We start from the raw sequence: 25224 nt of genomic DNA, 5'->3' as shown, positions 1-25224 counted from the left end.
AATTCTGCCAAGGCTAACTTTGCCTTTCATCCTTTCGGAGTCGATTAAATAAGTACCAGTTATGCACTGGGGTCGATATAATCGACTTAATCCGTTTTTCTATCCTTGTTTGTCCCCTCTGTGTGTAGCCCCTTGTGGGCAGTAAAGAAATAAGAAATTAAATACAGATGCAATGACAATGATATTATTGATTCAGTAAATTCAAAATAAAATGTAAAATAAATGCTGATGCATTAAGAATGGTAAGAAGGAAAACCACATTTGATATGTTCAATGTATCTTTACTTGAAACCAATATCATTAAATTTGCAAAATAAAATATACAATAATCAGAACACTAAATTTGTCCTGTTTTTGCCTTTTCTGTGTTTGTTTTTTAAATTATTATCACATGGAAACAAAAAACAAAAAAAAAACATCAAGTGTTTAAACAAATGTACAATAAATAAATAAATAAATAAACTATATCTTGAAAATGAAGAGGATAGCTAATGGTGGTCCAGAAATTCTGAAATCCGTGATCTGACATAACTATAATTAGTTGTTTTAAGTGCATTATTAATTCTTAGAAATCTAAGCAAATTACATATTGCTATAGAGAGAGATTATATTTTTCTTGTGCTTATTTTATAGATACTGAAGGGATAAAAGGAAATTAAAAATAGCCAAATTCAAGTTTAGAATATAGAGAGCTGATATTAAGCTATGAAATACTTAGTCTAACACTTTAACCATGCTACCTTACTACTCTATGCAACAGAATAAAATTAAAACAAAATTATTTTCTGTTATAATTAGCACAAAAACAAGATGTATTTTGATCATTTAGCAGTCAATTAAGACACAAGTAGTTTCTAAAAACAAAACTCTGTCTTAATTCAGTGAATTATTTAATACTTTGTAGTGTAGTTTCTGTCTATCTTTTTTATCGCTCAGCTCAAATATTATAACAAATAATAGATGCAACAACGACGAAAAACAGAATATTTTAGCTGCTGTTTTTGTTTACACTTAAGAATTAAAGCCACAGAGAAAGTCTTCTAGCTCTCCAAATGTTGTTTGCGTATGTGAATCAGTGAGAAAAGTATCCAGGTCCATCATGGTAAAGCCAGTCTGGGTTTCCATATCAGAGAACTCAACATCTTGACTGAGATTGAGATTTGAAAATGTTGTTTGGGTTCCTGCAGTAATCAGACAGCGACTTTCTACTGAATCAAGATCTCCAGCTGTCGTCTGAGTTTCAATGTCAGAGAATTCAAGTCCAAGTAAGAATGTATCATCAACAGCCGTTTGGGTTTCCATGTTGTTTCCAAACAAGTCCAAAATATCTTCGACGGTTTGTGTGTGCATGTCGATGACAGATGAGGACCGCGAGTGTTCGGAATTGTTCAACAGAGCTTCAATGTTGTCGTCTAATGCAAGCGTCTGTACTTCACTGTTAGCCACCATTGGTGGGAACTCCCTAGAAATCATTGGATTACATTCAGCACTCGAAAGAGAACTCATAGAAATTCTGTTTCTAGCATCTTCTATCACATCATTCATAGACGTTGAGCTATCTTTGTTCTCTGCATCATTCAAAACATCATTGGTTGTGTTGTAGAAACTGCTGGCAGTTGAAGATATATCAGTGTAATGGTTAATGCAGGAATCTGTACCAACACCTTTCTCAGAGCTAAATAGTTTTTCAGAAAGACTTTGATTACACTGAACTGGGCTAACATTTGGATTGCTTAAATAGAATTCGCCAGATGGGAAGTTAATCTCAGCATTCTTTGAAGAATCAAAGTAGATTTTCTCTGATTGTGTCTTGTTATTTCCAGCCATTCCGTTCTCCAGAGAACTATCAAAGAATGATTTGTTGGATATGTTTCCTATATCTGAATTTTGAGAGATTTTATTTTTATTCTTAGCAGATTCTGGTTGAATAAGATAGTTATCAGTGTTGTTATTCCTGTTAGTAGTGTTGAGTCTTTTATCAAATGATAACAACGAGGCATCGGTTATATCCAAAGGTGGTGTTGTTGATGTGGTAAAAGCCTGCACATTGTCAAACGATTCCATCTGAGGATATTTTAGGGCATCACTGGAGTCCCCAATATCAGCGAAACTAGTGCTACTGTACAAAATTGGATCTTTGTCAACCAAAGAATTCAACAAGTTGGTAGTATTTTCTTGATTATTTCTTTGATTATCTTCTGATTCTTGATTTATGTTCTGTAAATTGGAAAAGCTAGCTAAAGCACCATGGTGTTGCCTTGAAGATGAAAAGCTGCTCAAGGAACACTCATTAGTGTCAAGGCTTTGATTAATAAAGCTAAAAGAAATTGCACTACTAGATTCAGATATCTCATTCTTATTTCTAATGCTTTCTACAGACTCATTGTTGACAACATTTGATTGCATTTCTTCATTTTCACATATGTAATTATCACTTGCATTTTGGTCTGCTATGGAATTCAGCAAACTTGCACAGTTACTGTCATCCAAAGCTGGAGTTAATTCAGAATTAAAAGCTTGGTAATTATCAGAAGATACTTGTCTATTAATTGTTGAATCAGTGTCACTTGATAATGGAGAATAGAGTAAGTCCATGGCAGTATTAGTCTGCAGTGAAGAATTGATAGTGTTTGGTAGAGCTGCCTTTGAATTGTCAGAATCAATTGGAGGAAAGGATGATTGTTCTGTACTGGATTCTTCATTGTAAGGGGTAGCTAACTGATAGAAACTGTCCTCATTTTTGTTCATCATCTTCTGTAAGACCGAGCTGATTGTTTGGGTCTCAGTACTTTGCTGACTATTGAAGGAAGTGTTGTTATCAGAAGTTACTTTCCCATTTTGCCAAGAGTTCATAAGACAAGTCATATTAGTCTGGGTTGAAATAGCTGGTACACTCTCTGATATTGTTTGGGTATGATTGTCAGTAAGTTCACTTGTTGAACCTAAGTTAAAGAAAAGGATAAATTAAGAGACATTTTGTAATAAATTATGTTAATTATAAACTTGAATAACAAAAGCGAATAACTGCCTCAATAAAAATCATACATAAATCTAAAAACAATTAACTAACAAACTCTTTCTATACAAGATAATCTTGTACAATAATATTAATAATTAAGCAATAGTCTTATTTACGTTAATTTAAGATGGCATGGTTCTTGAAGTGTAAAGCTGTCAGAAAAATAATTTTTTTTCTGTTACATTTTGGGTTTGGTCTGAAGGGGCAATGCTGTAGCCTTTGTACACTCTCTGAAACTGGTGAAACTTATGCAGTTAACATTCCACTTGAACAACTACAAGAAAAAACTGCAACAAAAGCAAAAGCAAGGCAGGAATTTCATGGCGCAAACATTCTGTGGAGTAAGGTCCAGGTATAGTGATTAGTACACAGCCTGGAAGGGGATACAAAACAGGAGACAAGAGGAGATATGTTAGGGTCAAAAGTGTCTGAATAAGGTGGGACAAGACCAGTTAGCTACAAGAAGCAAAAGCTACGGTAGTAGTAGTAGTAGTAGAAAAGGTAGAAGAGACAATGCATCAGTGAGCCAGAGTATAGAATATGTTCATGAGCAACTTCATACCAATCAAGCTTTCTTTGAATTAGTTCATGTTGTGTGTGTGTGTTGTGCACACACATACATGCATGTGTGTATAACAGTAGCACTGTCCCAGATGTAGGAGCAGAACTCCATTGTGGGTCTTGAGTAGTTGGTGGGGATGATGAAGTATTTTCTGGTTCTGAAGGCCAGTCTTTGTAACACAGTTTGGCTATGTTGAGGATAGGCATTTCCCAGAAAAGATCCTTAGTGATGACGAGGCCTAGCATTTGTAGTGATCTTGAGGATTCTAGTTGCATGCTATTCCTAATGTTTAAGGGTGGGTGGGGGTGACCAGTATTTTCTTCATGTCTGTAGCAATTGGTGTCTTAGTCCTGTCAAAAGTGACAAGATAGGTATGACACCACTGAAAGACGTTTTTGAGGTTTCTTTTAATGAAATTAATGTAGATTTAAGGCAGCAAGCTGGCAGAAACGTTAGCACACCAGCCAAAATGCTTAGCGGTATTTCGTCTGCCGTTACATTGCGAGTTCAAATTCCGCCGAGGTTGACTTTGCCTTTCATCTTTTCGGGGTTGATAAATTAAGTACCAGTTACGCACTGGGGTCAATGTAATCGACTTAATCCCTTTGTCTGTCCTTGTTTGTCCACTCTATGTTTAGCCCCTTGTGGGTAGTAAAATAATAGAAATTAATGTAAATTTGATATGAAGTGTCTGGGTCACATATGAATGATGCTTGGGTGTGGAAGCTTAGAAAGAACTGAATGGGGGTTATCATTTGCGTATGATTGTAGATTGTTAGAGGTGACCTCATATATAGTGTTAAAGAGTAAGTTTATGGTCAAAAATGCATAAGAAATGTATTTACCTGTGTCTTTGAAAAGAAGTAAATTCTGAGTATTTTCATGGATTTGTATTTCATCCAAATTTTCTTGCCAAGAGAAAGAGTGTCGCCTTTTCTTCCACTTGGAAGATTTAACATCCATTGTTTGGGTATGGCTGGACTCTGTATTTTGATTCTTTGCTACTTTGCAATGAGAGTTAGCTTGAGATGCTTGGGATACCTGTTGGATAGGTATTTGTGCTGAAGACATAGCTGTTGTAAGGATATAATCACCCATTGTCTGAGTCCCCACCATATTGTGAAGAGATTTCTTTTTCACAGGTGGTACACTTACTGCAGTTTGGATACCTGTAGATGATGTAAATTTGTTCAGTGAATAAATAGCATCTTCAGACAATCTTTTGACAGATTTTTGGTTTATACCCGCAAATAGAGTACTGTCTGTTTGGTCATTGGTTTCTTGCCAATTGGTCCTCTTGTACAGGTGATTCTCTAAAGTCGGATAGGACATCATTGTGTTATCTAATTGGTTCTCAGTTTGAATGCATACATTGTTTGACTCAGTTAAATGAGTTTTATTCAATCCTGGATTTAAAAGATGAGTAAAACTGCTTGTTCCATCACCACTTACAACTAATGGCTCTGATCTTGAAAGTAATGTAGTTTTGATAACTGGTTTGGGAAGTAAAGGTCTCAGCTGAGATGTAAAAGTTGTTGGAGTAACCGTTTTAGCAGACTGTGAAGTAAGTGCAGATGGTGATGTATGTAAGATGATAAAAGTTGGAGCAACGCTGACAGGTGTTGTCTTTCCTGATCTGAAAAACAAAAACAGATATACTTAATTGTAAGCCATTACTTTATAAAACTACTTAATTAGTGCTGTTCTGACAATTTTACTTACACAGAAATAAATGCGACTATAGACTAAATGCATAGTTTACAATGTGTCTTTTGACATTAACACATTTACTCTTTTACTTGTTTCAATCATTTGACTGCAGCCATGCTGGAGCGCCCCATGACTTATTCTTTGTAAGCCTAGTACTTATTCTATTGGTCTCTTTTGCGAAACTGCTAAGTTACAGGGACGTAAACACACCAGCATTGGTTGCCAAGTGATGCTGGGGGGACAAACACAGACACACAAACATATACATACATGCATGCATACATACATATATATATATATATATATATATATATATATATATATATATTATATATATATATATATATATATATATATATATATATATATATATATACACACATACATATATATGACAGGTTTCTTTCAGTTTCTGTCTACCAAATCCACTCACAAGGCTTTAGTCAGCCTGAGGCTATAGTAGAAGACATTGGCCCAAGGTGCCACGCAGTGGGACTGAACCCAAAAACATGTGGTTGGTAAGCAAGCTACTTACCACACAGCCACTCCTGAACACTAGAAGCAAACATTTGCAAAGAGACTACAGAATTATTATATATAAGAAAAACACAAAACCAGATAAAAATTATGGTTATATAAAATTTGTCAATGGATAAGGTTTGCATGATTATATTCATAGCTATGGAAAATATATCAAGAGTATAGATTGCAACCTTATACCCATCCAACTCTTTGTCATTTCCCTAGCTCTCAACCCTTCCTTATTTATTGTATTATTCTGCTGCTCATCACTTACTTTCCCCTCAGCAATTTCTATTGACATCCATGCCTTATTCTTATTACAGTTGTCCTCCATTCATATGTCCTATCAGCCATCCCGACCCTTCTTTATCATTTACTAGATTCACCACTACTTCCAATAACCATATCTCAACTCACCTTGCACACTCTGGAACCATTATCCCTCCACTACCCTTTGTGATGTTCTGTCCCCACGCTCTCTTCTATTCACCGTCTTGTACTTTGAGGGTAGGCTTGAACACCTTGTCACCATAATCTTCATCTCTTTTTCTATCTCCACTTCACTTACCTCCACCTGTCTTCATATAATATGAAGTAGTCATATATTTCCCTTACAACAACAAACCTGCTCCTGTCCCATCATACCTTAACTTCTCAATACATTACATAAAATCACCTCCCTCTCTCCTATGTTCCTTATCAGTGAGTGGAACTCTTTGGTCTAGCAAGTTACATGGCAACATCACTAGTGTTGGTGCCACAGAAAAAACACCCAGTACATTTTGTAAAGTGGTTGGTATGAAGAAGGGCATCCAGCTACAGAAACCATGCTGAACTGAGATAATAGAGCAAAACGAATTTGGTGAGAAAGTAGAATTTGACTAAATAAGTTATGAATAATTTTAAGAATCATTTTGCAATTATTGGTAATTCTTCTTGGTAATCTCGAGTCCAAGGAAGATAATTCTGAAATTTCTTCCTGAACAACCTGCACAGATGATTTTTTTATAGTGATTAAATGTTTGTGCTGTACATGAGATCACTCAGGCTGGTTGGTTGGATGGAACCTACACTCGCCTCCTTATGAGAGCTCAAAATCTCTCGTGGAAGTGTCATCCAACCAAAATGCAAATATATGGGAAACTACCACCTGTGTCATCTCTTGTGAAAGGTAGGAGAGTCCAGTTTGCTGGACATTGTTGTAGAGCTGAAAACGAGGCAATTTCTCCTCTTCTCCTCTGGAAGCCATCTACTCGCAATACCAGGGGGCGCACACTCCCCTACCTCTGTAATGCTATGATGGACCATGAAGTTTGGCGAAGCATGGTAAATTCCATTGTCTCGACTACGGTCGAACAATGATGATAATGATGAGCTCACTCCCTCCATCAAATCAACATTGCTTACGCAGGTGCATGGTGGGCCATACAACAAATGTTGAAGTGATCACAGAGTAATGGGAAACAAAGTGTTTTGCTCAAGCACACAACATACCACCCGGTCTGGGAATCAAAACCACAAACTCATAATCATAATCATAAATACAACACCTTAACCACTAGGCCATAGTAATTACTGAAGAATCCATAGACAGAAAGAGAAACAAGAAGCTAAGGAAATTTAAAGATTTACCTAATAGTTTTGCATTCAGCTGGAATCTCATGTTGCTTGAGATTGCAATGGTTGATAGTTGCCTCTGCACTGCTGAAAGGGCAATCACAGGTCTTGCAGCGGAAGATCATGCCACATGTTGCAAAGTGTCGGCGACAATCCCGATCCAATCCAAAGCCCTGACCACATTTTGGACACTTATGTTTCTTGTCAGCATGAACCTTCATGTAATGCTGGTCAAAATAAAAAAAATACAAAAGTTATTAAATATGTTCTAATTACAGATTTACATAAATTAAGGATTCTAACGAAATTTAAATTGTCTCCAACATAAGAAGGCATTGAAAGAAATACAGCATCTCAAAATAAATAGTTAAGAAAAGGGTTAATGTGTGGCCTATCTGTCATTGTCCAGGTCTTGTTGGTTTTGAATTATCATCAATGCTTCTGTAACTTTTGCTTTTTTCTATGTAGGAGTGTTGGCCCTGTGTAAACATTTTAGACCTCTGGCAAGAGGTTGTCTTTAATAATATGACTTCTAACATTTGACCTGCCCAGCACTGGAGGCCCTTTTAGGAGCTTGCATTCTGTTGGTATAGTCCTTAACATCACTGAAGCATGTAAGCTACCACACTGCAACAAGGACTGGACCTTGTGGCGGTTATATCCTACCACAGTCACCTATATTTTAACCTTTTCATTATCATATTTTTGTTGAAATATACTCCCTTTCTTTTAATTAATCCTTAGAATAATTAAGAATTTAGTAAAATAATTTTGTCAGTATAAGCTGGTGCTTGGAACTTCAGTTAGCATGAAACTTTGATGGGAGATTTTAATTTAGACACTTTAAAACAGGATGTTTGTGGCTTAGAACTAGGGGCAGTCTCAAGCAGGGTGGAAACAAAAAGGGTTACAAACTTTAAAGTATCTATATCACAGCCACAAAATGATTTTATTCTAGAAGTCTCATTTACAGGAACTCATCATCATCATCGTTTAACGTCCACTTTCCATGCTAGCATGGGTTGGACGATTTGACTGAGGGATGGCGAACCAGATGGCTGTACCAGGCTTCCATCTTGATCTGGCAGAGTTTCTATAGCTGGATGCCCTTCCTAACGCTAACCACTCCGAGAGTGTAGCGGGTGCTTTTTACGTGCCACCGGCACAGGAGCCAGTCAGGTGACAGAGCCAAAAAAAACCCAAAAAAAACCTCAATTCCTCAATTATTAAAGCCTGCTTCTTTATATTGTATGAATTTGACAAGTCTGCACAGCAACATGCCTTTCATTATTTCTCTTTTCAGCAACTCATTTGTGGCATTTAAGTTTGCTCAGGGCATTTTGGCAAGGTACCTAATTCCAGTTGTTTCATTTTTAGCCTAACTAGAAAGAAGAACCAACTATGTGTGTGTTGGTTGTCTCTCACCGCTGCTTGACAACCGGTGTTGGTGTGTTTATGTCCCTGTAACTTAGCAGTTCGGCAAAAAGACACAGACACTGATAGAATGAGTACTAGGTTTAAAAACAAAATAAGTACTGGGGTGATATATTTGACTAAAAGTTTTTCAAGACAGTGACCCAGCATGAAACAGATAAAAGAGAAGCTTAAAAATTAAGACTTCTATCTCTGTCATAGTTGAGCGATTTGAAAAATAACAAATAAAATATGCAAATAAAGGCCCTCATACTAACAGTATAATTTTCAGAATAGCAAAGGCTTTCAGTATTAGCATACATATGATGATAAAATTTAAATATTTATATAAATGAGCCAATAAGGGAGCCTCTTACATAACCACTAGACCAGTTAGAAATAATAGCCAAATACCTCAAAAAATTGCCATATTAGAGATATATGCAGTTTTTGATACATTTGTTTAGAAATAAGATGAGACTGTCTTAGCTGGAATTCTTTATTATAATCTGCTTCATCAGAGGTGACCTGGGACTAATCAATAATATCATATATAAACATTTGTGAATGAGTGAAAAAAATATTTCCAAAAATTCAGAAAAAAAAATTATAAATAAACTCACCTGCTTCAGTAGCTTTTTGGATGCAAAATGCCTTTTTGATGAAACATTGTATACACAGCTTTGTACTGGACAGTGGTATTGTTTGACCACATTTTGTGAATGATTATCACTGCAATTGTTGTCCAAATCATTCTTATCAGATCTCTGAAGAGAAATTAACATTGCCTTCCTTTATGATTCACCCAGAAATGTAAACAAAAATCTAATACCATACTGATCTAGTATATATAAATCACATTATGTGTATGTATAATGGCTAACACATACATTTCCTCAATTCTCAACCAATTTTCTCCAAAATTTATACACACATCACTTATGTTCCAAGGATGGTCATGAACTATAACATTTTGCCCAGAGCTCCCACATAAATGGACATAGTTTTTCATATGCAGGGCCTTCCATACTTATTTTAATCTTTTTTGTAAAAGTGAAAGAATTTTTTTCTATTTATTTATTTCAACTTTCCACCTGCGTGGTGACCCAGTCAGGAAATAAGATTTGGAAGCTGTCATTTTGTATTCATGTAAATAAATGTTTATGTTAATTTAAAAGATTTATCCCCAAAACTTATTTAGCTGTTATTTTTAGCACAACATATGTTATGTCTCCAGTAATTTTCTTTCAAGTAAATAAATGTTTATGTTAATTCATAAGACTTATCCAAATTTGTTGTATGAACATAATTTATTTTGTATGTAGGGTCATCCATACTTTTTTAATCTATATGGAAAAATATTGGCATTAAAGAATATTTCTTTAGTGGTTATCACACGTTTTTCATTTATTCATCATCATCATCGTTTAATGTCCGCTTTCCATGCTAGCATGGGTTGGACGATTTGACTAAGGACTGGTGAGCCAGATGGCTGCACCAGGCTCCAATCTTGATCTTGCAGTTTCTACAGCTTGATGCCCTTCCTAAAGCCAACCACTCCGAGCGTGTAATGGGTGCTTTTATGTACCACCGGCATGGGGGCCAGTCAGGCAGTACTGGCAACGGCCAAGCTCAAATCGTGTTTTTTACGTGCCACCTGCACAGGAGCCAGTGCGGTGGCACTGGCAACGACCTCGCTCAAATGTTTGTTCACGTGCCTATTTATTTATATGTTATAATTCTATATTATTACTTTCTATATTTTTTTATGTGTATAATTTGAGTTTTCATTAGAGAATATTATAAAAATGAAAGAATTTTGTCTATTTCTTTTGACTGTTTTCCATACTTTTTTAATCTATATGGTCGTATATTTGCATTACAGAATATTTTTTAGTTGTTTTCACATTTTTTGTACTTATTATTTATTTATATGTTGTAATTGTCTATATTTTCTATAGTTTTCTATATTTTTTTATATGTGTATTGCTGTGTAGTTCAATTATTCAGTGAAAAAAGTACCACCATAGTAACTTAAACTGTCCAAAGGATGGCTGCATTTGCCAGTATTATATAAAAGGATCAAAACAAATCCTATAATATTATATAATCAACCTGAGTAGAAGATACAGTCGATTTACAGGAGAATATAAAAAAGATTCATATATCAACCAAAACTAGCAGACAGTCTTAGGAATTTATTACAGTGCTATTGAAAAAACTTAGAGAATTTGGGAAATTTTGGATACTTTCTAATGAAATTACATTAGGCATAGACATGGTTGTGTGGTAGGAAGCTTGCTTCGCAACCACGTGGTTATGGGTTCAGTCCCACTGTGTGGCACCTTGAGCATATGTCTTCTACTATAGCCTCAGGCCAACCAAAGCCTTGTGAATGGATCTGGTAGATGGAAACTGAAAGAAACCTGTCGTACATATACATATATATATAAATGGTTTCAAGGGATATATAGTCTTGATGGTTACCATGTTAACTCTTAGATCCATTCTCAATGCCAGCTAGCCACAACGAATGTTGGTGATGTTCAAGTTAGTTATAATTTACTAGACTCGGTTATTATCCTTGCTTGGTAAATCTGAACATCCTTTTAGGGACTGCCTAGTTTCTGTAGAGAAAATAATGAAATTAATGAAAATCAGGAGAGCAGAGATTTGGACATCCATAATGATGTAAATTACTGTATAATAAAATATGAATGTGCAATTCTCTGTTCTGCTCATCTTCATTATATATATACTTCACACAAGTGTGTGTTGGTTGTCTCTCACCACTGCTTGATAACTGGTGTTGCTGCGTTTATGTCTCTGTAACTACAGTATTACAACCACATGGTTGTAATAAAAACTTCTTAACAATTATGTAATCTACAATGATGTGTAAATAAATAGAAGATATTTTATTTTAACCTGTACACTTCCATTTGCCTGGCTAGTAGTAGTTACTGATCCCACATCACACTGAAGGGATGATTAATCAGATGTGTGTTCAGCAGTGCTGGTGGCATGTAAAAAGCACCTTTCAAGTGTTGGGCCTCAGCGAGGCAATGACAAATGACTGGGACCTTTGGCAATATGCTGTGCTTGAAAAGAAGACCCATCACGTGAAGTGAAATCGTAGTCGTGGCAAATACTGGTGTCATGCAACTGGCATGTAAAAGCACCCAGTACACTCTCAGAGTGGTTGGTATTACGAAGGGCATCCAGTCATAGAAACCATGACAAATCTGACTGGAGTCTGAAGCAACCCCTCAGCCTACCAGCCCTAGTCAAGCCATCCAATCCATGCCAACATGGACAATGGATGTCAAATGATGATTTATAAACTGTCCAAATATGATAAAGTAATTCACTTACCTCTGTTATTCTGTGGGTTTTTGAAAGGTGAATACGTAGAGAGCCTGCATGAGGTAAGATGCTTGAGCAGCCGTATACTGGACATGGAATGTTCACTCGGACAACAGACAATTCTTCAGGGTTAGGACACACTTTAATTACGCTGCTGACCATCCTTCTTGTAGCAGATATACAGCATCAGATAACTGACCGTTTACCTGAAATCATTTGTAAGGATTACCATGATATTATATATAACAGTGCATGGTGGAGGAAGTGGGGTAAGATAAAACAAAAACTGTATGAATGTATGTGTACATGCATATGCATCATCATTTTATGCCTGCTATCCTATGTTGGCATGGGTTTGAGGAGTCATTATGGTCTGGGCCAGTTCCTATTTGGATTTCAGCCTTCCTAGACAAGTTAAAGGCCAAACCTCACTCATATATTCCATTTTTGACATGCTTTCCACAACTGGATACCCTTCCTGTTGTAAAGCATGTTACCGAGAACATTGGGTACATTTTATCATAGCACCAGAACTAGAAGGGTTGTCTTGTCTTCAGTAAGACTAATGAGTGCTCTCTACTCAATGTTGTCTCTGTTTGTTCATCTATCACTTTACAGGTTGCACTGGATGACTTTTAAACATGAAATTTGGATTCAAGAGGTTGCCTGGCCCCCAACAAGGCTAGAATGTTCTCTTTATCCTACATTGTCTCCATTCCAACAAGCAAGTAAGTAGATACATACATACACACACATACATACATGCATACAAACACATATACTTACACACATACACACACAGTTAGATATTGATGAAATAGAAGATTTGAAGTTTGAATGTAAAGAAATTCTTTTTCATAAAATTGTGTGTGTGTATGTGTGTGCATGGTATTATTTGCTTGTATGTAACATAAAACAAATCTGAAGATAATTATTTCAAAATGATCAGGAACTTACACTGAATAATTAAAGTCAAATGATCACATTTTCTTCAGAGCTGTGAAAAGGAAATGCAATATAAATAACCTCAATCCAGGGAATAGTCGAAATTCTATAAATGATAATAAACAAGGAAAACGATACTAAAAACTATGAGGAAAATTCTTTAAATTGCTGTCATTTTTATGATGTCATTAAAATTGTTGTTTGTGCACTCACATCCACAGATTGTGTATGTTTGTTAATTACAAAGTACATATCTATTATCTAACAAAGTGACAATGCAAGTACAGTTGATATGGGTTTATGACTGGCAAAAAAACAACAACAAAAAAACACCATACACATGAAGAAAGAAAGTATTGCAATAAAACTAAAGTTTTAAACATAATCCAAAGTAGATTTTAATTGCATAAAACCCAGAGTATCAGAAACTCAGCTAAGTAGCTGTGTTGCAGCTCACTGCTTTCTTCAATAGCTGAAGTATCATATTCCATCAAACCATTGCAACATAGGCATAAAACAGTGTATAGTACAGTACCTAGACAAACTCCTATACCCCTCCTGATGGTCTATCACCAACTGGGGGGAGTAGTTAACTGACCAAGTGAACTATAAGTTGAAAAAAAAAAAAATTATGAATTTATAACTTGCAATTTCTTTTGTCTCTCAACTTGCAAAAGGAATTTTCTTATAAGCCCAGCAGGTCTTCACTAACTTTGCAGAGCCCTCTTTCTTACCCACCATTCCACAACCAAGAGGCATTATAAGTAACATTCCTGCTAATGAAGTCATCTGTTTGCTGTTTGTTCTACTTCCAAATTCCTGCCCCCCACCCCACAAAAATACCTCTTTGGCCATTCCACCTACCTCAGTACTATGTACACAGAATTACCAAATACAAGAACCTTCTCTGATCACTCAAACTAAGAGACTAACCCTACTAACAGTGTCCTTAACAATATCACTTAACCTTAAGCATTCAAGTTACTCTGTCAAAATGTAATATTTATTCACACTGTTTTGTATAAATCATGCATTATCCTATGGCTTTGAGATTTTGATGTGATTCCTTATTTTTAGAATGACAGTGTAAGAGGCCAGATCTGGCCCATCTGAACATGAGATATCTATTATATAAAATCCATTCTGTCTGTGTGTGTGTCTTCTAGGATCTCGGGCATCCTCCATCCGATTGCACTCAAATTTGATATGTAGATACTAACGGTATCAGGGCGTGTATAAGTCTTGAAAAAATTACAAAAATCGATTCCAGGCGAGAATGCAATCAATAAAGCCGTAGGAACGTGCATTTGTACACGCAAGTACATCAGTCGAAATCCGTCTTTTGCTGGTGTCTCAAATTTAGGCTAAATCAGTGTTTCTCAAATAATGGACCCCTTTGATTACTATTTTATTCTGGTGAACCCCATAGCCATTTGATGTTAAAAAACTAGCTTTATACATACTTATTTCAAAATCCCTATTTTGTTTTTCACACATTAACTAGGTTAAGCTGAAATATGTAAAACGTTAGGGAAAGAAACCCATCAGTTTCTTGCAATAAATACATCTAAACCAAATTTTTTTCATGGACCCCTAAAATACAACTGTGGAGCCTCAATTTATTATTTCGCTTGCAAGGAACCCCAAAAGCCTTACATGAATCCTGGTTGAGAACCATTGATGTAGATGGAAGTTAGGATGATGCATGTGGGTGGGGATTTTCTGTTATCAAATCTGACAAGTATTTTTCTGTTAAGTTTGTCAGTATCGTAGTGGTCTCAACCCAAGTTCTAATTCAGAAAGGTGTGATTTAGCGTTGTCAAGGATGAGCTTTTTTAGAATTTTTTTTTAGGGTGTGCATAGCAGGCTGATGGGTCGAGTTTAGTGTAATGCTACTTCACTTGAGTTTTTGTTGGGCTTTAGAATTGTTATAATCTTAAACAATTTCCAGATTCTGCGAATTTGACCGTTCTGGTACAAGCAGACATGGATGTTGGTGAAAGTAACGATTCCTTCAGTCTCTACGTGCTTTAGGTGAACGCTTGAAGTTCCAGAGACATTTGAAGAATGACAACGGTAGGCAAATGACCCAATGTTTTGATAGGGAAATTTACATTTAATTGAAGTTATCCCAGTTAAGGGAATGAAATGCTCAACCGACTACTACCACTGAATTACTTTGATTACGGTTATAATTATGTGCTTCTATCGAACGCCGCTTTAACTGGATTTGATATTGATCATTTAAAAAAAAAAAAAAAAAAAATTCAACGAAGGACTTGCATAACCTATACAAATAAGCCCCACCAAAATAATTTATCACCTTACTAATCACATGAATGTTACTAAGCACAGTTTCGGACTCTGCTTAATGCTACTTCATTCGTCTTTTGATGTTTTGCATTCAAATCCCTACGCATTTCACAAAACATAAGTACCAGCGTGGGTTACGGAAACAATTCATTCGATTTTATTCCCTTCTCTTATATAGCCTTGCTTATGCTTTGCAATAATAATTTACCTAATTTTTAAAATTTCTTTTACAAGCAATCCAGTCTGGCTTTGGAGTTGTTCCATTCTATTCTCAGATCCCCTAATTCGGTTGTGTGGCCTCTAGTTTATCTTATTTAATTATTCGATCTCGGATATATATATATGACCCTAATTTTGTGCGTAAAAATCAGTAACATATTTTATTTCCTTACCCACTTCCTTTTTTTTTTTTACACTCGAATAATATTGTACCCCGCCCCCTATTTTTGATTTCGATGTTTTCTGTGGAATTTTCATGAGTAAATGCAAGTCATCTTCTGAAGAACCTATATCCACATGACTAGTTCTTATGCATTTTTCATAAATCAATGAAACCTTACTTCTATGCATCATTGTACACAGAAATTTCAATTTTTTTTCTTTTTTTTTTTGGTCTGTTCTTGTAGTGAAAATTCGAAATTATAAATAATTATTATTACAAAAAATTATCAAAAAGTTAAAGTTATAAAATATTTAGTCGTTAGTAAAGTTGAATTCATAATATCGTGGCGTGAAAAAACGCAATTAAAGATATATTTCATCTACGATAATCATCACTACCACAATAATAATCCTACGTCGTAGTTGATATTAAATCCATTATCTTAATTTACTTACCACGATAAAATTAATTTATAAAAAATATACATTTGGTATATATACCTTGTGTGTATCATTTGACATTAGGTGGTTCAAAATACCTGGTAAATGCCAATAAGGATAATCATTTTATCAAAATATTCTGTCGAGGTAGTTGACATGTCAGCACAAAACATACAATGTTTACCGGCGTTGATCGAATCAGTAAACCGGAAATGATGATAGTTAGCTCCCTTAGGCAATGTTTGATCAACTTTTTATATCTGTATTTACCATTTTGGTCTTCCAATTTGATTATTTATTTATTTATTAAGGCGGCGAGTTGGCTGAATTATTAACGCGTTGAATAGAATGCTTAGCGGTATTTCGTCTGCCGCTACTACGTTCTGAGTTCAAATTCCGCCGAGGTCGACTTTGCCTTTCATCCTTTCGGGGTCGATGAATTAAGTACCAGTTAAGCACTGGGGATCGATGTAATCGACTTAATACCTATGTCTGTCCTTGTTTGTCCCCTCTGTGTTTAGCCCCTTGTGGGTAATAAAGAAATAGGTATTTCGTCTGCCGCTACAACGTTCTGAGCTCAAATTCCGTCGACTTTGCCTTTCATCCTTTCGGGGTCGATAAATTAAGTACCAGTTACGCACTGGGATCGATGTAATTGACTTAATCTGTTTGTCTGTCCCCTCTATGTTTAGCCCCTTGTGGGTAATAAAGAAATAGGTATTTCGTCTGCCGCTACTACGTTCTGAGTTCAAATTCCGCCGAGGTCGACTTTGCCTTTCATCCTTTCGGGGTCGATAAATTAAGTACCAGTTACGCACTGGGGTCGATGTAATTGACTTAATCCGTTTGTCTGTCCCCTCTATGTTTAGCCCCTTGTAGGTAATAAAGAAATAGGTATTTGGTCTGCCGTTACGTTCTGAGTTCATATTCCGCCGAGGTCGACTTTGCCTTTCATCCTTTCGAGGTCGATTAAATAAGTACCAGTTTAGCCCCTTGTGGGTAATAAAGAAATAGGTATTTCGTCTGCCGCTACGTTCTGAGTTCAAATTCCGCCGAGGTCGACTTAATCCGTGTGTCTGTCCTTGTTTGTCCCCTCTGTGTTTAGCCCCTTGTGGGTAATAAAGAAATAGGTATTTCTTCCAGCTTTACGTTCTAAGTTTAAATTCCAGGATCGATGTTATCAACTAGTCCCCCTCTTACAAATTTTCAGGCTTTGTGCCTACAGTAGAAATAATAATTATTAAGAATGTGGTTAGCTAGCGAAATTGTTAGCATGCTTTACGTTCTGGGTTGAAAATTTCACCGAGGCCGATTTTGCCTTTCATCCTTTTAGGGATTATGAAAGAAGTACTAGTGCTGGGATCGATGTACGACTAGCCGCCTCACATAAAATTGCAGACACTTGTGCCTATAGTAGACGGAATGATTTGATTATTTTTAAAAAAAAACACGAACTTACAGTATTTCATAGTTCAAAAATAGAAGAATTTTGTTGAATATCTACAATCCATTTACTGCCAAAGAAATCTTTCAAATTTCGGTTTAAACCCGAAAATTTTACTTCAGTAGTATCGGCCTCAATATATTCTTCATTAATTCTCGCGTCAAATATATTTATATTTCATTTCATTTCCTTACAATTTGTTTTTGTAATGTATTGCTACTTTCGTTCCAAGGGGACAGATGCAGAATATTTATTGTATTTACGCACAAATAAAGCATTTCAAAATTTCAGCCATTCCTCCAGTACTCTGCTTGTTATAACTTGGAGCAAATTTGGCTTACAGCTGTTTCTAGTAATTATTATAGGTACATTACTGACAGGTTTACTAAATTATTCTATTGATCAATTGAAGCAACTTGAATAACCGAAGAAAATAGCTACTTTCGTTATAGCCATTACAGAATGCTCTGCCTTCCATTTCCTCAAAAGATTTATAAATAATCTTATTTAGACACTTCCCTAGAGTAATTCTAGCGAAACAGACCCATGATGAAAAGGAATTCAAAATATTACTACCTCGTCAACTTTTGTTTTTCAAACATCGTATATCAAAGACTATATTATCCATTGAAAAATCAAAGAAAATTTAGCAGATTGAGGCTCTCTTCTTGGCATTTTATTTCTGGCGAAGGTAAAGTATAACCACACCAGGTGTTTAGGGTTACGCCGAATATGGGTGGTGTGCGTATTCTTTACCTCCGCTTTGATATCCTTGGTTTATTCATAGAATGTCTTTGGGAAATATTTGGACACTTCTAATTTCATTGTAGGTAAAAGATGAATATTATGAATAAAATTACACCATGCACTTCAACCCATTTCATTCGAACTTGCATGAGAACTGTTTGGTTCTACAATGCAAACTAACCAATTCTAAAATAATAACATCTTTCATTAAATTTTCCTTTTAAAGTTTGATTCATTCATGTTCCAAACATCTGCTATAAAACGGACATTTATTTTAATAAATTTTTCTAATTACTTGATTAAAAAAAATTCTGGTACATAATATTTAAAATCTTATTTCAATATATATAACACGTATGTATATAATACATATATGATACAAAATCATATCTTTATATATAAAAGTCAAGTTGTGTGTCTGTCTCCTACGATTTAGATTCCTAACTACTCCCACATTTTGCGGTGCAGTTTAACCAAAACCGGGTATCTTATAGTCGTGATTCATATCGAGCCCTTCTGGGTATTAGCGCGCGTCTACGATGAGTCTACGATTTAAAAAAAAATTTACCATCATTTTTTTCCATTTTAATGCATTTTTTCGTTATTATATAAGGGAAGTAACTCTCTAAAAATGTCTACGATGAGTCAACGATTTTTAAAAACATTTACCATCATTTTCTTTCCATTTTTAATGCATTTTTTTGGCTATAACTCTCTAAAAATGCTTATATAGTTATTTCCCTTACAAACTCGAGCAACGCCGGGCGATACTGCTAGTTCAAATATAAATCCCAAACCGAAGAAAGAAAATAAAGAAGAAAAAGCGGACGAAAGAAGGAAGAAAAAAAAAAAACGTCAATGCAAGGTTTAACGGATTCTACTGAAGCAAGCCAGCACGCTCTCGCTATTATCACGAGCAATGGCGTGGCTAAAGCATTGGAGAAGCCAAGCACTCTCATAGGTATCACCTGACACTTCGGTAAGACGAGCCGCCAGCGATGACAACGTCTTTGTTAGCGGTCCAGCCTTTCTAAATGTCTCAAGCGTCACTAGCTGGAAGAAACGGTTCACTGACACGTCCTGATACTTAAGAATTTTGTTCTGTTCGGCTACGGAAGCAGTGACCATTTACCGCAGCATCCAGGATGTGGGAGGGAACAAAAGAGTCACAGACTGGCATCCCAGATGAGACACCTACCTCTTACCCAGAGGCAAAGAGTAACACCATCTGGTCTCTTCCCATCACTTCTGGATAATCCCGCAGGCTCCAGAACTGAGGGGGTATTAACCCGAGCCAGGGCTCGCTTAATGATTTAAATTGGCTTGGTGTGACGAGCGAAACGACCAGCATTTAGGCAGCAAGACAAGCCACGATGGCCTGTTGAATCGAGAAGCCTACTACATCGACATCTCAGTTCTCCACATACGTCGGTGCCCACTCTGAGTGCAATGGAGATGCGGAGCTCATCCACACTGCGTTGATCACCAATGTTAGTCACAGGCAGGGCACTTCTTGACTATTTTCAAAATTAATTGAAGCACGATGAGTTTCATTGGAAATATGGTCAGGTCAGTATTAATGAGTCAATAGCCAAAAATGAAGACTGTCCTTATGTGGAATGTTGAGGGCATCTCTTATAAAGTATTGAATATGGTTGCAAATGGAAAGTACCAGAATTAAAGGGAAAGAGTCACAACTATGTAAAGAAATGTGATGATATCATGCGGCTTAGTGATTAGGGTGTTTGGGTCATGATCATAATGTAATGGGTTCAATTTCTGGACCAAGTGGTGCATTGCACCCTTGAGCAAGGTATTTCATTTCACATTTCTCCTGTCTTGGCTGTAAAGAGTACCAGCTAGGGGTCTGATGCTGGCTTCTTTCCTCTCTGTCACATCCTGGACGTCCGGCTGAATCATTAGTGAGGGGAGCCAAGAGATTGTCTGTTTGCAGGTCATTACATAAACAAAAGAGCATAAGTACATGTAACCAAACCATACTCGCTTGTGATTGTATTAACAATACTCAGCTAGTTGGAAGTTTACCATCACTTCACGATACCCAGAGATGTAACGTGGATACATGTATGAAATTAGATTTAAAAGAGGAATATGGACTCACCATTTCTCTTTAATAATTAAGAATTGGAATCAGAGGTTATTATTATTTTTTTCTTGCAAAATCATAATCTTCGTTGCTGAAAACATGAATTCGAACCAAAAAGTTTTAAAAAACTAAAAAACAAAAACATAACAAGAATGCGGTAAGAGGTGCTTATTCCCCCGCCTGGACAGTGCTGAATATGGGGCAATATCAACTTTATAATAATTAATTCGTTTATTGGTCACAAGGGCTGACAAAAATAATTAAAACATAAAGGGACAATACACAGGACTAAAGTTACAAAGGGTTTTGTCCGTTTGCAAAAAACCGTGTAAAAATTCTAGAGATAACAACGAAAAAATAACAATTGAAATTCCCAATAGGGGGAGGCGCTTCGAATGGTTACTCGTGGAAAAACCCATAAAAGCCTGGTCAAAAGGGGAGTAGAGCCCTTTACCCTCAATTCTGGAACCAATGGGAGAGGTGTGATGATTAAGACATTCATTATCACTGGGTTTTCTCAAACGGGACGACACTATTGAACGACTCTTTCTCTATCATTTCTGCTGTGGTGTAAGTGGAAATTACTGCGTCCGTAGATGAACGCAATAACATACTGAAATATAATAATTGGTCGCTGATTGCTTCTACCTGTTGCCATTTGCGACGTTCGTAAGGGATGCTACCCTGACAACTAAGTTTTGTCATCGTTAGAATGCTGTTTCCCTGAAGAATCAAATGATGCTCACGAGACCGATTGGCTGTTTCAGCGCTTCAGCCTCCCGACCACCTACGGAAAAGCCTTGTTATAAGTTACTTCAAAAAATTCTTTGAGGGGAAACTTCGGTATCTTTTGGTAGAGTATATATAACTGAGAGTATGTGTGCCATTTTATTTGTTCCCCTTTTTTCCTTACTCTAACTTTTGTAAATTGCGTTCTCTGGGCTTGCGGGAACTTTTGAAGTAATGAGAGCGAAAGAGACTAAGAGAAAGCGATTGTATGACGAGGGAAGTTCTTTTGAAGTTACCGTGCATGTGAAGCATTGATGTACATGTGTGTGTGTGTGTTTGATGGGGTGTGGGAGACAGACAGTATGTTGTGTAAGTGAAGTGCTTCTGTTAGTGTGTGTGAAGAGACAGAGTAATGTGTGAAAGAAAGAGATAAGTGAAATTTTTTACTCGGTGTATGTGTATATGTATGTATATTACTTCAAAAGTTCCTGCGAGCCCATATGTAAAAAAAAAAAAAAAAAATTTTTACGGAAATCGACGGAAAGGTCTACTAGAGACGAAAGATCGCTATGTAGTTTAATAAATAATTAGTTTTTAAAAAATCTTAGAAGAATTTATATTACTTATAGGCGCAAGTATGGCAGTGTGGTAAGAAGTTTGCTTCCCAACTACAATATTTTGAGTTCAATCTCACGCGTGACACCTTGGGCAAGTGTTTTTTTTTCTTTTACAACAGACGCGGGCCGACCTTGCGGGTGGATTTAGTTGACGGAAACTGGAAGAAGCCCGTCGTAAACACACACACACATATATTTATAAACACAGTCGTGATATAAATGCGAGTTATTAGTTTCATATTTTGATAATACGATGGTCGGACAAACTTGTATAGCGCGCTGTATGTTTCCAAGCAATTCAAATATGGACATACTATGTTTTTTTTTCTTTTCTGTTTATCCTCCTTCACCCCGCTTGACAATCAGTGCAGGTATGTTTACGTCCTCGTAACTTAGCAATTCGGTAGAAAGCAGTCAATAGAATAAGTCATCATCATCATCATCATCATCATCAAGACAATGGAATTTACCATGCTACGCCAGACTTCACGGTCCATCATGTCATTACGGAGGTCCTGTTGCTGGATGCCTGTATCCCTGGAGATTACATCAGGGTAGGAGAGTGTGCGCCCTCTGGTATTGCGAGTAGAATAAGTACCCGACTGAGAGAAAAGAAAAATAAGGACTGTGAGCGATTTGTTCGACTAAACCCTTCAAGGTGGTACCCCAGGAGTCCAATGAATGAACTAAGTAAAATACGTTTTAATGCTATTTACGATAAAAATATCCACCACATGTGACATGCTGTTGTCAGCAATCTTGGGTTATCTCCCCCTGAAACGGTGTCGTAGCAATTTTCTTCCTGCTGTGGATGTTTCTATTTAAAGAAAACAAAAGCTGATTTGATAAACATATCGTTACTTATATAACGAAGGAAATGTCCACTTTCGTCTAAATTTTCATTTCTTTTATGTATCTACTATGTTATAATGTCGAAATATATCGTGACACTTTCAATTACCATATCGATGTAAGTTATATAAAGTTTTTCTCGTATTATCATTTATTTATATCATTTAAAGCTTTTCATAATTAGACAGTTTTTCTTTTCAAATTTACCTCAGTATTTTCTTTGTCAGCTGTTAAATTCCTTTTGTTTTAATTTTATTTTATATCACATGTATATATATTCATTTAACTTCCCATATCACTCTTTTTGTTTCTGCTATTTAAATCTGTATAAATTTTAAAATTCTTAATACTTCTCAAAGTGAATGCATTCGTTAAAAAATTTAGTTGCAGATTAAAAGTATATATATATATAACGATATACACATTCCCCATTCTGCTGTTATTTATCCTATATATCAGTCGTTCCCAACTTTTTCACTATAAAGGACCCCATTTATTTAAACCAGTTTTCCCACAGAACCTCTTTTAATATGCTTATCCTTATATATATATATATATATATATATATATATATATATATCTATATGAAATTTTGAATTTAGTCTACGGACCCCAATACTACCTTTGCGGACGACCAGGGGTCCGCGGACCACAGGTTATGAACCACTGATATATATATATAATATTGTTTTCATAAATTTCACATTAAATTATACTCCGTAAACTTTTTTTATTAACAGTTTTTGAAATGAATTTCAATTATTCTTTAGATGTCTTTGGCAGAGTCATTGTTTCAAACACACAATGAATTAATGTTTGTCACGCACGCATACACATACACTCTATATGCGTGTGGGTATATATATATATATATATATATATATTTCGTATTTCATGTTGTTTACTGTTGGTGATGTCCTGTACCCATATATGCATACGTGTGTCTATATATATATTATATATATATATATATATATATATATAGAGCAGAAGCAAGTATTCGTGCGTTGGCACTAATCAAACCAGTTTGATAAGTGTCAATAAATGAAACAAACGCTCAACCTTTGAGACACTGTTAGTTCCGCTAAATGATTATATAAATATACATATACTCATATTTTGAGTTCTAATTTTTCCCGTTTGCATCACTATATGTATATACATAGTTTCACCTACAGTGCTCGTGGTTCCAAGATAAGACTTGCTTTAGCCATCGATGGTCTCACCGTTGAGTGGGTGGGCATCATAAAATTTCGATGGACAACCGAAGATATATTGTTGAAGACTGTCCAATATTTACATGGTATTATTTATAGCGTTTTATGCTTCGAGATCCACTGTTTCCAAACATATAGGTGTGTGTGTGTGTATACGTAATTTACATTTATTTCTACATATGTGTGTATTATTTATGATTTACTTTGCAAGATTGGTTTGTTGACAGGTCGCTTTTGATGTTCCCTATTCGTCATAGTTTTTCACAACAAAGTTTTTGTTGACCGAGATCTCAGTTGTTTACTTCTCAGTTTGTTTATCATTACTCACCGAGAACACAATGCTTTTGAAATATGTCTTCTAACCAGAAAGGAGTGGAGGGGGTGGGGTGGAAATTAAAATCGTTAACAAGTATATTTATTAAAAGTAAATCAATGTCGAAAAAACTTAGCGTTCGATGACTAATTTTGTTTTTAATGTAACAGCTGTGTTGCTTCCTAGTCTGGAACACATCCAGTGTTTACCATTTCTTCACGTTTTAGCATTTGGACCTTCCCTTCCCACTAATTATCTCTCTCTCTCTCTCTCTCGCGCTCATACACACACACTCTCCTTCTCTCTCGCTCTCCTCTCTCTTTCAGTCCTTTGTTTACAAACGAAATCTTGAATATTGAATACAAGTTATAGAATTTGTATATATTGGAAGTTATTCCGTTGTTATTGTTTCAGCTCTGCACTGTACCATCAATCAACTATGTGTGTGTGTATATATATAATATAAACAATATATAAATATATGCATATATACATACATACATATATGTACATACGTACATATATATGTATATCTACATGCATATATAGGTACAGGACATAAAAAAAAAAACGTTGAACACAATGAGAAACGAAAACATAAAAACAAAAACATAGAAAACGAACTTTTTTTCGAACAACGAAAAAACAACAACAAAGAAACGAGACATACAACATAAAGAATATTCCCCTTCTTCAGTTGTCCCTGTTTCATCTACTCCACGTTACGAAGGCAAGGACAATACGCGACTTCGTTGAAACAGTCCTTCCCGCAAAGCAAATTAAATAACATTTGGGATTTTTTGCGGAGTGTGAAAGTGGTAACAAGAACAGGACAGTGAGAACATACATACACGCAGCGCTATAACATTGCTGATTAATTTGTCAGTAGGGAGTTTAGCTTAATTGGTA

At 35.8% G+C, this 25224-nt stretch overlaps 2 protein-coding genes across 6 annotated transcripts in view; one reads left to right on the top strand and one right to left on the bottom strand.

The window, feature by feature from the left end:
* Positions 1-265: 265 nt before the first annotated feature.
* LOC115213420 (ATM interactor-like) lies at positions 266-21153 on the bottom strand. Of its 3 annotated transcripts, XM_029782396.2 has the most exons (7): positions 16350-16514; positions 13167-13206; positions 12219-12415; positions 9467-9610; positions 7446-7657; positions 4427-5217; positions 266-2942 (listed from the first exon to the last, which is right to left on the bottom strand). In XM_029782396.2, exons 3-7 carry the CDS (start codon positions 12369-12371, stop codon positions 1012-1014), a joined length of 3231 nt encoding a protein of 1076 aa, XP_029638256.1. In that variant the 5' UTR covers positions 12372-12415; positions 13167-13206; positions 16350-16514; the 3' UTR covers positions 266-1011. The 3 variants fall into 3 exon arrangements, with proteins under 3 accessions (XP_029638256.1, XP_036363104.1, XP_029638247.1); XM_036507211.1 differs by lacking the exons at positions 13167-13206; positions 16350-16514 and adding an exon at positions 21042-21153; XM_029782387.2 differs by lacking the exon at positions 13167-13206 and having other exon boundaries at positions 16350-16513.
* A 289-nt stretch (positions 21154-21442) lies between these two features.
* LOC115215620 (differentially expressed in FDCP 8 homolog) overlaps positions 21443-25224 on the top strand; it is a 62086-nt gene continuing 58304 nt past the window's right edge. The window contains exon 1 of one of the 3 annotated variants that reach the window (XM_036507219.1): positions 21443-21461. The gene's annotated coding sequence lies outside the window, so the exon portion shown is untranslated. Of the gene's footprint in view, positions 21462-22718; positions 22904-25224 lie in introns of those variants that run through there. The other 2 variants (XM_029784854.2, XM_029784863.2) reach the window with 2 other exon arrangements.

The sequence above is a fragment of the Octopus sinensis genome, linkage group LG1 (assembly GCF_006345805.1).
Source record: "Octopus sinensis linkage group LG1, ASM634580v1, whole genome shotgun sequence".
Taxonomy (NCBI): Eukaryota; Metazoa; Mollusca; class Cephalopoda; order Octopoda; family Octopodidae; genus Octopus; species Octopus sinensis.
This window is presented reverse-complemented; position numbering and strand designations above follow the sequence as displayed.

What these genes read in the sequence shown, in the direction of transcription:
- LOC115213420 (XM_036507211.1), bottom strand. Translation starts at nt 12,371, where the DNA reads ATGGTCAGCAGCGTAATTAAAGTGTGTCCTAACCCTGAAGAATTGTCT. An exon ending in GCTGAATGCAAAACTATTAG is followed by an intron (nt 5,218 to 7,445) that starts GTAAATCTTTAA and finishes TTTGTTTTTCAG; the next exon opens with ATCAGGAAAGACAACACCTG. An exon ending in ACTTCTTTTCAAAGACACAG is followed by an intron (nt 2,943 to 4,426) that starts GTAAATACATTT and finishes TCTTTAACTTAG; the next exon opens with GTTCAACAAGTGAACTTACT.